Below are 13,780 nucleotides of genomic sequence, written 5' to 3'. Positions count from 1 at the left end.
TTTCGACCCCATAATACCATCTCAGAACATTTTTTTGAATATGACATGAGGTTACTTATTAAAAACAAAAAACGAACATCACATAAGCATGCCTTTTACCAAAGTGGTCAAAATATGAATGTCTTCTATAGCTTGGCAGAATAAAGATGCAATGAATGTTGCATCATACTATGTTTTCTGATGATGAAGGAATCTTTTATGACCACCATTGTATTAGGTTGATAAGATTCCATTTTTCATAATAATAGTTGATGGTATCAAAGTATAATGCTGGCTAGCCACTCCATCACTACATAAAAAATAATGAACTTGTAAAATAATTGTTTTAAAGATTGTGTTAGTCTTACCTTACCAATGGACTAAATGATGCATGCTGTTTGTAAATGGGTCAGACTTCAATCTGGAGGGTAAACTGTTTTTCAAATGACTGGCCAATATTTTGCCTGTTCTCATTTGTCGCTGGGAACCTTCTGCGTGTGTGCATGTATGTTTGTCTTTGTGGCTTTTTTTAAGAGTTTGATTGGGCTTTAGTAGAAGCTAATTAATGGGATTGCTGTCTTTAGGCTTTTGAATGGGGAATAGAAAACTGACGTTCCATTTGTGCAGGTCTTAGAGTATTTGGCAGTGAGGGACATACTTACGCCTGAACATATTAATGGGGGTCCACCTTGTCATGGCATGGAGAGGTTAGAAAATATTATCTAATTTTTAAATTGAATCTTCCTACTATGATGTTTTGGCCTTGCCCCTGGATTGTTAATATGTTTGTTTATAAGATCCTTCCAACTACATTACGGTGGTTAAAACTTGTGGTGCTACAAGTTTTCTCCACTTTTTGCATGCACATGCACAGAGGGAGGGACTTTTTCAAGGGGCATTTAACTGAAAACCAAATGGGGAAGGAGCATGGAAATTTAAAATATAACGTGGGGGAGAGGATGTAGCTTTTGACAACTTCAAAGGGATTGGCCCCAATCTGGAAGTGAATTTTTTGTATCTTACAAAACAGAAGGAAACCAAATTCAGAAATGTTTTAATGCTTTGTGCCTATATATAGGCTTCTTTCACCATGGTCATAACCTAAGAATTACTGCTAGCCTGTTGAACATAAATAGGCATAAAGCATGAGACAAAAAATTGCCCAATTGAAATTACTGTATCTGAAGCATTTTTAAATTGTTGAGGTAGGCTGATTGCCATCCCCCAGTGAATTCTGAATGGACTTCTTTATGTGTATAATTATTCCCCAGCTTATTCTTGGTTGTAAAGATACATGTTTGCCAAAAAGAAAATAGAATAGGACCTAGAATTTCTGGATCTTTGGTGAATGTCGGATATAAATATTTTTCTGCAAAGATGTGATGGCATCCAAGTGCTCTCCAAAAGCTCGAATGTTATTGCTTGTTTAGATTATCCTGAAACATGTTTTTGTTCGTAGTTTGTATCACTGTGATGCTCACGTGTAACTGTAATTAAAGTGGCTGGTGGAAGGACATTGCATTTGACTCTGTTAACAACTTTTATGTATGAACCCCTAGGGGTTGGCTCAAGTGGTAAAGGTCTTGGGCTTGGGGGTATGCTCCCCCAGGTCTAAGGTTCAAATCCCCTTGGGTGCAAACAATCTCTAGAAGCCATCGAACTGGGAGATTTTTTCCTTGAATTACCCGTTGTGCACTTGCAGGAAATTCCTTGCTGAGGGTCTATGCACCCTCGGGATTAGTCGGGACGTTGTTCCTGGACACCCGGTGCCAATAAAAAAAAAAAAAAACTTCTTTTATGTATGGGTCTGAGGGTGGCCAAATCATAGATTTTCCGTGCCAACTCAAACCGATGATTTTTTTTCCTACTTAATTTAATGAATTATTATGATAGGCATGCTGCTCTTATTATATATCCCTGAGACGCATGTGTTCCGTGCAGCTTTAGGGAATCAATCTTGTCACTGACAGAGCATGATGACAAACAGGTTTTTTTCTTTTTGGCAAACTAATTCCTTAGCCTTTTGAATTTCATTTAATATGCGATAATTGTGTCATTGTCTTATCTTATATTTATAGGTCAGATCGTTTCAGAATTCATTAACTGATTTCTGTCTATGCATTCTCTTGGGTGAGATTGAATATTCACTGTATATATGCCTATGCAGGTGCATCAAATTGCAAGGAACTTCAGAGATAGGTGGATTCCTAGACCTGTTCGAAAAGTTAGCTACTTGGACAGAGATGATGGGAGGATGGAGATTTTACGGGGTTCAAACTGCAACAGGTTTTTATCATCAAACAACTATTGGCATGATCAAGATGCAAGACCTACGGAAGCAATTGACTGTGTGAAGCAATCAATGGTTGCAATGCCCTCGTACGATTCTGGTAACCAGGAGGGTTGCTCTGCTCCTTGTGTAGGTGGTTGCCTGAATAGTGAGAGAAAAACACGTAAACGAAAAAGCCGATGGGATCAGCCAGCAGAGACAAACCCAGGTTCGAGATCACCCCTGAAGGAACAGAAGATTGAGTCTTCATTGATACAGCAATTTGAATCCTGGCCATTACAAGGAGGCAGTGTTGAGGAGGCTCTGGGTCATACGGACACAGTAAGCAGAAAGAATAGTAATTTCCATGGTTGTGTTGATGATCACTCTCAGCAACATGAAGCTCTTAGGGCTGACCAGGGAAGGCAGAACATCCCTGACGATGTTCCACCTGGGTTTTCATCTCCCCAAGCTCAGGGTTTATCATATGCTTCATCAGCTGCTATAGATCTCCATCGACAAAATGTTTGCCATATGAAGCATCCTTTTGATGCAGTTGTTGGACAGCCACAGGGGAAGTTCATTTCTCGCTTGCCTGTCTCGTATGGAATGCCCTTGTCAATCGTACAGCCTTTTGGCACACCCAATGCAGAAAGTGTAGATGGCTGGTTTATTGCTCCTGGCATGCCTTTTCATCCTTTTCCTCCATTGCCTCCATTTCCCCGGGATAACAAAGATCGTCCAACTTCTCATGCTTCTAATCCTTTGTCGATTGATCAACCTGCAGTAGGACAAAGGGACGGCCATTATCCCACCCCTTGTCACGCAGATGAAACCCTTAAAAATTTGGACATTCCAAGTTCATATAGCCAACAGCCATTTAAGCGAGCAAGTGAATCCTCATACAGCTCGGGAAGGAGGTATTTCAGGCCGGAGAAATGGAATGCTACAAAAGCACGGCTCCCATGGCTTCGAAAAAGGAATGGGTGGGGACACGTGGCGGACAGCTTGAGAGGTTCTTCATTCAGCAAACGTATAGGAAATGTAGCAAATGAGGCGACCAACTCATATTTACCAGAGGATGTGAGCTGTGCAGGAGAAAAAGCTGGCAATAATTTTTATCAGCAATCCCAGAACCAAAATCATCATTGATTTATAGGACAAATTCTGAAGATCCTACTTGATTTCTTCTATACTTACCATTCTCAATTCTTTTGTTTCCAAGTTTATATCTAATGAAATCTTAATTAATTTCAGAATTCCAGTCCTCTTAGTCTGTTATACCATACCCAGGTGGAAAAAGCACCCCAATTCCACTACCGAATAATAAACTCAAGAGTCCACCCCTCGAAGTGAGTCATTCATGTGTATGTATCATTTTCTCATTGAAATTTGGAAGGCTCGTGCATTTTTAAGATGAGCAGAACAAGAGACCATGATCGATTATTTTGTGTCTTCAAGTTATGCTCCTATATTTTTGGGCATGATGATGCACAGGACAGAAGATGGAATTGTTTTGACTGTTGTGATGTTGGAAGGATTTGTTTCCAAACAGAGTTTGGATCTCTAATAGCCTGTTGAAACTCAAAAACAGTATTATTGATCAGTTCACTGACTGGTTTGTTGTAAAGGGATTAAAAGGATAGTTATTGTCTAATGAAATGATTGTGACAAGGCATACTGATTTTTATTTTTTTCTTTCCTTTTTTCCATTTAATCTGGTGTATTATTCTTATAGTTATTGTGATATATTTGATCAGAAATTTTTTTCTCATCTATTATTCACTACTACACACTCCACACTCTATAAAAAATACTCTATTTTATGAAAAACTCTCACATTCTATAAAAAAAAAAAAACAACAAATGTAGAGTGTGAGAGTGAATAATGATTGATGCATAGCATTTCTCGCTTGATCAATTCTCTACTGGGATTTCTAGTTTGGGAATATAAAGGGAATTAAAGCCTCATTTGTTTTCACAATACTTTTTAACTCAACTTAACTCATTTTATCTAAGCATTACAACTTTTTAAAATCTCTACATAAAATAAAATAAATTATTCAATTTTTTTAAATTTTAAAATAAAAATAATATTAAAAAATATATTTTAATAATATTTTATTTAATTTTTAACTTTAATCTTAATCATCTCGACACGAAAAGAAACCAGTCCTAATTACACAAAAGATAGAGAAAGCTAGCTCGCTCTACGTCTTATCAGCAGCCAAGAAGAAGGGTGTCACTTTTTCACATTAGGCTTGGCTACTCCTTGCTATGCTTTACTTTTCTATCGTAAGTAGTCATCTAAATCAGGCTCAACTCAAATTATGGTGTCAAAACTAACCGGAGTTGGCTCAAGTGGGAAGAATCTTGATGGTTCAAAGTTCAAACCCTTGTATGCAAAGTGCAAACAATATTTAGGAGTGGTGAAAAACCAATAATCTGCCAAATTACACAACCAATAATCTACCAAATCTGTGTGATGTGAGCACCTTTCAGGTCTCCTTGTCAAAAAATAAAAAATGAAAAACCATTGCAACTCTTGCAGCATTCAGGAAATGCTTTCTATATGCTTTTATATTTATACATGTGGGCAAGCATGCTTTACTGGTATGCATATGCGAAGAACATTCGATTCGTTAGATTCAGGTGGGAAAGGCTAATCTCTATAGTAAATCAACTTAGAATAGCATCATGAAGATTGTGCTAAAATGAGATTCAAAGTGATTAGGGCTGACAGCTTGAGATTTCTGGAGTCTCAAACTCGCTACAAACCTTGATACAACAAGCTTTTGGGTTAAACCATCTCAATCTTATTATTCCTTTTGTCCGGTATGAAACTCAATCACATAGCAATCACAACAGTAATATGTAAAATATTTAATAAAAAAATGAATGATAAAAGGATGATAAGGTTGTATTCAACAATGAAGGGGAGATGGGGAACAGAGAAATTTGATCCATCAGGTTGGAGCAATCAATCGATTATATCTTTGGTAATTGTCACCTGTTCTTCAGTTTTGTGAGGAAAAAAAAAAAGGTAAATACATAATCTCCAAGCACTTTTTTCCTCTGTATTTAATCTCACGAGTACATAAAAAATTTTGCTGCAAGATCTAACTTCCGATATGGTGTTAATAACCCACCCTTTTTCACACTTCATCTTTACTGACTCAAATCCATGTTTTACCACCAACAAAGAGAAACACCATGAGAAAGAGATAAAAGAAGAAAATCGAACTCAGAATTTTCCCTTACATTTATCTCACTATTCATTCTATCAACCCAGAGCTATAAGTACTTCAGTCAATATCTTTTTAGCATACTTCTGATACGAACAAAGCACCATGTTCTTATTAGCGTTCTGTACCTTCCCCAGCCATCAAAGTACTTCCCAATAACCTTTTTATAACTAGGCCTCTGCTTGACCAAAAGCCAGTACTCAGCAATGTTTGGCCGGCTCCTTATATACTCATCTTCCAAATCCAAGAGTACTAAGCGAGCCAGTACTGGAATGAGCGTTACATCAGCCAGGCTAAACTCTTCCCCTGCTATATATGCTGTTTCATTCAACTGTGTTTCAACTTCATCAAGAAGTCTAATTAAATGCTCCTTGTTCACTCGCAAAACATCCTGGTTTTTCAACTCGTCTTCTGTCTCATATGCTTCTCTCAGCTTATGATGGTAAGCTCCTGCTAGATCAGGAGCTTCAGCCATCCGAGCAATCACCACCCGCCTTATGAATTTGGACACATAGAAGAGGTACTTCTCTGGGATGTGGGAAAGTGTGAAGAACTTTGGGTTCCAGTCTTGTATCTTCTGCATCCATTCAACAACTTCTCTGCCACTAAAGGAAACACCACCGCCTGACGAGACAATAGCAATTCTTTCTATATACCTGAAAAATTCTCTAACTTATTATCTCCCCCATCTTTGATGAAGGCAAAGTAAAATTGGAGACAATATCAAGTATGAATGCCTTCTACACACCTAAAATAAGAAAGAAGCAAGATATATGGGGGAGGAGAGGGAGCCATTTAAAGGTAATAGCAAGCATACTGATTAACGAAACTCAGAGCTAAATCGTAACACAACAAGTTTGTCTTATTTCCCGGAAGAAGTTTACAGAAAAGGGTAATTCAATATGGAAATAAATATAACCACAAAGTTACTGTATTGATTTAGGTGTCATCATGTTAGCCTATAACATAAGAAATTCGTGTTTGGTTGATCTCAGCCATGCAAAAGCTTATCTATAGGTAAAGCTTTGTCAATAAAGTTCTTATTTAAAATGATCTTATCTAGTCGTTTCATGGAAAATATGATTTCCCCACGATATCAACTTCATCATAGTAGATAAGCAGACTGAACTGGAAACCAACCACGGTGGACAACTGGCTATTGGATTATTAACATAATCAAGAATTAAAGAAGACGTGCACTGGGCACTTGCAGTTCCGGAAACCACATCCACAACAGAGTCAATGAAGCCAGTCCAAAACCTCTAATAGAATAAAGCAAGCCACAATATACAGGTTGAGGTGAAGTGAGAAAGTACAGCAACACAGAGTTTGAGTCTATAAGAGTAAGTTCCAGGGCCAGAGAGTACCAGAGAGATGCTTTACTGTATATTTCGGTGGGAGAAATTATTTTTTAGTGAAGCTTTGTTCTGTTGGTGAGTAATTTCCCACAGACTTGTTTAGTTTTAACATTGTATGAAGACATTGAAGAGATTCAACAAACATGACTCATCATATTATAGACTAACTTGAGAGGATCCAGACCCATGCCTATTCATTGACATATTTCAATTCTCTTTAAGTTATTGTTGTTGTTGTTTGTTTGTTTATTATCATCATAAAATATAACTATTTATTATTATTATAAAAATATAACTAAGTTAAAATGTCATGATGTTTAGTTTCGACATTAAGATTAACAGTAAAGGGTAAGTGAAGGATTTGACATACTGGATTATCTCAATAGTGTTGAAAATGATATGAGAACCATTCTTGAAAACTGGAAGTTTTCCACTCGGATTCATTCTGAAGAATGAGGAGTCCATATTCTTGCCTGTTATGGGATTGACATGGTATGACGTGTAATCAATGCCTTTCTCTTCCAAAGCAAGTCTCACCTTTTGGCTATCCAAAGAGTATGGGTGATGATATAGCTGCATGATTTTATTAACATCAGCTCCTATGACGTTACAGGAACTGTTATAAGTCGAGCTCTTTCATATCAACTTCAGACGTCATACACAGGGATCAAGAAAAGAGAGTAAATAAAAGTCAGCAACTGAACAATAACAGGGAGATCAATTAGCATATAATTTTCTCCAAGCAAATGGATAAGAAATTAAAATACTACACACATAAGCCCACAAATATTAATAAGAAAATATAGTGCTAAGGAATAACATTTCCAGAGTAGCAGTGGAGACAACAACAAATACTATACAAAGAATGTTTTCTTCATTTTACATGTACTGTTTTTAGTAAAGGCATCGTACTTATCCACAAAAGAAAAAAAAAGGCATTCTATCAGTCTCAACCTCTATGAATTCAACAACTTATCACTATGAGATTCTTGGGTAATATTAAGTTAATAAGTAGACTCCAGAGACAGTTTGCACACTTAAAAGTTAGAGCTTTTGTAATATAGTTGGTCTCATTGTATCTTTCTGTTAAAGCAGACCCTAATAAATTATAGTGTGGAGACATACAATCTTGTACTATAACATTCTCAATTAATATAAAGCTTGCAAATAAGACTACTGCAACAGTTTACAAATAAAAGTATAGCTGTGCTCATTGTGTCTTTCTTCTGCATAACATAAATTTATAAAAATAGATATACCACTAAAAAGGAAAAGAGGAAGGAGAGAGTGTGAGTGAGTGAGTGAGGGGCAGAGATATGTGAGAGGGAGAGGAAGCAGAACAAGTTCCATAGATCATCTCTTCATTCTGAGTTTACTTCTCCAAAAATGTCATAAAATATGCTTCTATTAAGGAACCAGAAAGTGGGGGGATCATGAAGGCCTAGAATATGTTAAGATTTTCAAATGAACTTTTATGCTGAGAATCGTTCGAGATTGAACAAAGAGATAATCATTGATCATAATATTTTGTAGCTTAGACTTTTTTCTTCCATCTTCATTTTATAGCGGCTAGCAAGAAAAAACAAAAGGTGAGAAGACAGAGTAAGAAGGATTTCATTTACCGGAAATCTAGTAAAGATAGGATCATACAGGGAGTCTGCACCAATCAGGTATGATCAATCAGAAAACTTCTTGACTCCGAATACCAACATAAATAAGTCAATAATAAGATAAATGCATCTACCCTATTGCAATATAAGAATCTTGTTTTCTTCTTCTTCTTGTTTTCTTTTTGTTCATTTTTTAACTTTTCGTCAACCAAGCATAGGATTAATACAGTTCCTGCATCAACTCCAGAATGGAAGAGGAATTTCTCGGTGATACGAGCTTGAGTTCGATCAAAGTGAGAAAGAAAATAATATATGTCATTAACGCAAATACAGAAAGCAATTTCATGCGGAAAATACACACCAATGGCACATCATGTGAAATACAAAATGAAGATAGCACCCGCGATTCAGAAATACATTCAATGGCATATCATGCAAAACACAATACTTCTCCGAATAAGCAGGAACTGATCGACAAAGATTACTCGCAGCCAAATACAAACAAACCCAATAGACTAAAATAGAAATGCAAAATCAGAGTTTAAAAGCTTCACCAGAGAGAGTTACGAGAAAAGAAAAACAATAAAGTAATCACAGATTAACCTTCCTTAAACCAACCAGGAGAAATATTCAGAAATAAGAAACAAAGATCACAGTCAAATTCACGGCAAAATTCAAGTCAAAGCACACAAACCGAGAAACACAAGTAGTAAAATAATCAACTTTGCATCACCACTAGGAAAATCTATGCCTTGAAATTGTGCAAGAGACTGACAGAGACTTACCCAGAAGACTTGGAAACGTCCACAGGTGACGGGTATGAGATAAGCACACAAAGAAAGACCCCTTTTAAGAGCTGTTAGTAAAAAAAGACCCCTTTCTGGAGGACTCAGAAGTCAGAAAGGCATTAAAAGGAGTGAGCGAGAGAGAGAGAGAGAGAGCGCAAAAAAAAAAAAAAAAGTTGGTAAAAGAGAGAGAACAATACAATAGGAACAATGCTTCCAAATGGAAAGCGAGAGAATCTACTATTATCCACACGCTAATGCCACAAGAGGCAAGAGGAAGAAAATGTAGGTGTACTCGCTTGGATACGAGGAGTTAAGACGTATACACTAAGATTGACTGAACACGTGTACGTGTTGGCCAGATTCTCTGCATGGTAACTTCTACTGTGAAGGCCTTCATAAAACGGTTTCGTTTGGTTATTAAATTTATCTAAAATTTATTATTATAATTTTTTTAAATTTTAATATAAAATATAATAAATAATTTAATTTTTTAAATATTAAAATAATAATAATATTAAAAAATAATATTATAATAATATTTTATTATTTCAATTCAATATTTAAACACAGTCTAAACATGCATTAACATATTATTATTAGTTTGATGTTTTTAGATAAAAATTAAAAAAAAATTATTAAAATATTATTATTATTTTAAAATTAAAAAAAACTGAATCAGGATTTAAAAAGGTTAAGTTGTTTATTATATTTTATGTCAAAATTTTAAAAAATTATAATAATAGACGAAGTGAGATAATTTTTAATGAAGTTCAAACATGAAATATATAATGGATTGTAATTGCTTTGCTAATGCCAAAACTTAAGAAGAAACTCAAAATCCTAAAACTTAAGTCTCGTTTGTTTTCGGAGATGAGATGAGATTAAAATTAAAAAGTTGAATAAAATATTATTAGAATATATTTTTTAATATTATTTTTGTTTTAAAATTTGAAAAAGTTGAATTGTTTATTTTATTTTGTATTAGAAGTTAGAAAAATTATAATAATTAGATGAGATGAGATGAGATATTTTTTCAAAATAAACGATGCCTTAAAAAAGGTACCATTTTCTTGATCCAATAACCTCCTACCATCAAGTTATTATCAATAAGTCAACACATGGTGTCATGACATATATTCTTCTTGCTTTTGTCCTGGTTGGAATAATGTTTGACAGATTAAAAATGTTATGTATAATTATTTTTATGTATTTTTTAGATACTTCATTAATATAATTGATTATATTACTTTTTTTTTAATAGAAAATAAATGTATTATCCAATCACAACAATAAAATATATAAAAAATATATAAAAATAATTGTATATAACAGAACACATTGGCTATACCCTACTTGTAAATCTCAAACTTTTATGATGATTATGATATGGGTAGTGCTACAGCCCCCGCTGGGGGCTCCCGCTGGGAGCTCCCGCTGGGGCTGTAGTATTATTTAATATATATTTTATTTAAATAATTTTTATATAGATTTTTTAATATTTTAAAATATTTTTAAAAAATAAAATATTATTAAGAAAATATTTTTTTAATCCAAAAGTAAAAAATATATATTAAAAAATATTTTCTTAATTACGAAGTAAAATAAAAAATTATAAAAAAATATTTTTATAATTTTTTATTTTACTTCGTAATTAAGAAAATATTTTTTAATAATATTATGATTTTTTTAAAAAATATTTAAAATAGTCATATTACAGCCCCCTTTGGGGGCTCCCGTTGAGCTTAACATGTACTTTTTTATGTGTAATTTTTTAATTTATTTTTTATATAGATTTTTTTTTACACTTATAAATATTTTTAAAAAATAAAATAAATTTAAAATATCATTAAAAAACATTTCCTTAATCAAAAAGTAAAAAAAAAAAAAATCATTAAAAAACACTTCTTTAATCAGAAAGTAAAAAAAAAATCATTAAAAAACACTTCCTTAATCAGAAAGTAAAAAACAAATCATTAAAAAACACTTCCTTAATCAGAAAGTAAAAAAAAAAAAAAACACTTCCTTAATCAGAAAGTAAAATACAAATAATTAAATATTAATTTTTATTCTACTTCGTAATTAAGAAAATATTTTTAAATAATATTATAATTTTTATTTTATTTTTTAAAATATTTAAAATTATTAAAAATACCTATATAAAAGTAAATTTAAAAAAATATATAAAAAAATACTACAGTCCCAGCGGGAGCCCCCAGTGGGGCATGTAGCATTTTCCTTATGATATTGATTAGGAGGGACCCGTGGAAGTTCTTTTGCTAACACCAGTTGAGGATGGCAGAGTGCTCTGATATAAAAGGTTAAAGGAGGAATAACCTTTTCTAGGCCACCAAATAGCTTTGGTTGGAGTTTGGACACGTGGAACATCGTGGGGCAAATTCTGGGTGCGCATATATGCAATCTTAGCGTAAAAGTTCCGGATTAAAAGGTTTATTGTGACAATGTATCTATTAAATTATTATTATTATTATTATTATTATCATCTCTTTGATAATTGGAGATGAGTAAAGTTACTGTCACTGCTCCCGGTTCAGCTCTCAGTCCCGTTATATATTTTTTTTAATATTTTTTTACTTAATAGTTTTAATGATATTATAATTTTTTTATTTTTTTAAAAAATATTTTCTAATATTAAAAAAATATATGTATAAAAATATAAAATAAAAAAATATAATATTTTATACATAACGATAGCTCCCAATAATACTAGAAGCGATAGCTGTAGAGCCATCCATTGGAGATATAGGGAAGTTGGAACACGTAGGTCAAAGAAACCCAATCTGGACACTTCTTGAAGTTAGGTAGGTACTTAATAAATGCTACAAATTCGATGGATTCTCTCGTGTGCCTATATTTCCTTTGTTATTTTTTTGTTTTCTAAAATGAGTTTTTTGCTTTCTTGAAATAGATTGATCCTATTTTTCATTCCTAGTTATTTACAATAATTATTAGATAGCACTCTTTTTTTTTAGATAATAAAAAATAATACCACTATTAAAATTAGTAGATTTTTTTTATGTGGATAGTAGATTTGTCTATTTTTTTTAAAACGTACATTATAGAATTGTATAAATCTTTTTCTAATTATTAAAACTGTAATTTTGATATAGAGAAACGTTACTTTTTATTTCCACACTACATACCATGTGATTTGTCATTTTTATCATTCTATTTAAAAACATATATTTACACATCGATATGTGTGTGTTTAAATATCAATACCTAACCAATAATATTTTGACCAATAACGATCATTAAAATCAATGATAAATAATGTCTTATATCTCTCTCTTTTTTTTTTTTCATTTTAGAGATGTGGGTCTTGTGCAATCAGGCCACGTGCCGTTGGCCTTATATCTCATAATTAACTATATCTATACTTGGTTTTTAGGTGCATGCGTGTGAGAAATTGTTCCATGAGTTGTGTGTGTGACAATAATTGCTATTTAAAAAAAAAAAAAAATCTGTTTCAAAACCAATGATTGGAGTCCAAACAAGTGGCCCAGATGCAGCTTCACTGATGGGCTTTTCAGTGATGCCCTATCCTTACACTGGGCCTGATAGAATTCCAAAGCTGTACCTCAGGGCCTCACAAAATGAATCCTGGATAAACCTGTCCCATCCTCATTTAATTCTTTCTTCATATCCACTCCTGTTAAAAAGGGTGCACTTTGAGGTAAGAAGTAGTATAATTAAACTGTTCTAGATAAGAAATAAGAATAAAATATCATTCAATTATAAGCTCATCAGCAAAGGAAGGGAATGGCTCAATAAGGTTATTAGGAAGGGAATCTCTTTAATAATAATATTAGGAAGAATAAACGGAGAGAAAATAATCAGTCTCTCAAACATAATAATGCAAGTATGGTTATGCAATCTTATAAATTTTTTCGTAGTATCAAAGTCTGCTACAGGACGAATAGGAAACCTATACTACTTATTCCGTAACAAGAATCAGAAAAAATATTGGTCTGCACGTGAAGGAGGGTGTTAAGAAATAATCTCATATTATTAGTGGATAAGGTCTTGGACATATTTATAAGAAATGAATAATTTTTTCTTGTAAAATCGGTTTTATGAGATGAGTAATAAGCTGCATTTTGAGGGACAAAATCTCACAAAAAATACTAATGCTAAATACAGTCATAAAATATGCAAGCATCATGCATTTTTTTTCTTTTTAAAAAAGAGTAAAATCTATTATTAAATTTTTTTTTTTTTTTTTATATATAAATCTTAAATTTATTCATTTTTTTTAAACAGGAATGTGGACCGTTTACACACTGATCTATAATTATATCTAACATTTTTCTAAAAAAGAATATCTAAAACTCTCACATGCAATGAGAAAGAGATAAACCTACTGATAGCTTTGGGCAATAAATATAGGTCATGCTGTGACCCATAACCAACGAAAACGTGGTCACATTGATTCTATGGCCTCTCCTATCTAATGTTTTGAAAAAGAACACTCCTTCAGTTCTTCTCCCCAACCAATTTTATCTTCTGCACA

At 33.3% G+C, this 13,780-nt stretch overlaps 2 protein-coding genes across 7 annotated transcripts in view; one reads left to right on the top strand and one right to left on the bottom strand.

Annotated features, from left to right (window-relative positions):
* The window catches only part of LOC108983994 (histone-lysine N-methyltransferase ASHH2-like), a 30,649-nt gene extending 26,723 nt beyond the window's left edge, over positions 1-3,926 (top strand). For all 4 annotated transcript variants that reach the window (XM_018955800.2, XM_018955798.2, XM_018955799.2 and 1 more), the window contains exons 16-18: positions 607-686; positions 1,921-1,966; positions 2,147-3,926. In XM_018955800.2, the coding sequence (XP_018811345.2) occupies positions 607-686; positions 1,921-1,966; positions 2,147-3,400 (1,380 nt within the window). In that variant the 3' untranslated portion in view covers positions 3,401-3,926. The remainder of the gene's footprint in view (positions 1-606; positions 687-1,920; positions 1,967-2,146) is intronic.
* Positions 3,927-5,208: 1,282 nt separating this feature from the next.
* Positions 5,209-9,488, bottom strand: LOC108983995 (glutathione S-transferase TCHQD). 3 transcript variants are annotated; one of them, XM_018955804.2, is made up of 4 exons: positions 9,247-9,453; positions 8,474-8,508; positions 7,222-7,496; positions 5,209-6,149 (listed from the first exon to the last, which is right to left on the bottom strand). In XM_018955804.2, exons 3-4 carry the CDS (start codon positions 7,428-7,430, stop codon positions 5,558-5,560), a joined length of 801 nt encoding a protein of 266 aa, XP_018811349.1. In that variant the 5' UTR covers positions 7,431-7,496; positions 8,474-8,508; positions 9,247-9,453; the 3' UTR covers positions 5,209-5,557. The 3 variants fall into 3 exon arrangements, with proteins under 3 accessions (XP_018811349.1, XP_018811347.1, XP_018811350.1); XM_018955802.2 differs by lacking the exon at positions 8,474-8,508 and having other exon boundaries at positions 9,247-9,488; XM_018955805.2 differs by lacking the exon at positions 8,474-8,508 and having other exon boundaries at positions 7,222-7,424; positions 9,247-9,416.
* Between the last annotated feature and the right edge of the window lie 4,292 nt (positions 9,489-13,780).

This window comes from Juglans regia, chromosome 6, assembly GCF_001411555.2.
Source record: "Juglans regia cultivar Chandler chromosome 6, Walnut 2.0, whole genome shotgun sequence".
Classification (NCBI taxonomy): Eukaryota; Viridiplantae; Streptophyta; class Magnoliopsida; order Fagales; family Juglandaceae; genus Juglans; species Juglans regia.
Note: the sequence above shows the minus strand (reverse complement) of the source record. Positions and strands in the feature narration are given on the sequence as shown.

Bases quoted from the DNA above. Each gene is read 5' to 3' on its own strand.
- LOC108983995 (XM_018955802.2), bottom strand. From the start codon at position 7,430: ATGCAGCTATATCATCACCCATACTCTTTGGATAGCCAAAAGGTGAGA. The intron at 6,150-7,221 runs GTATGTCAAATC...AGAATTTTTCAG, and splicing joins AACACTATTGAGATAATCCA to GTATATAGAAAGAATTGCTA.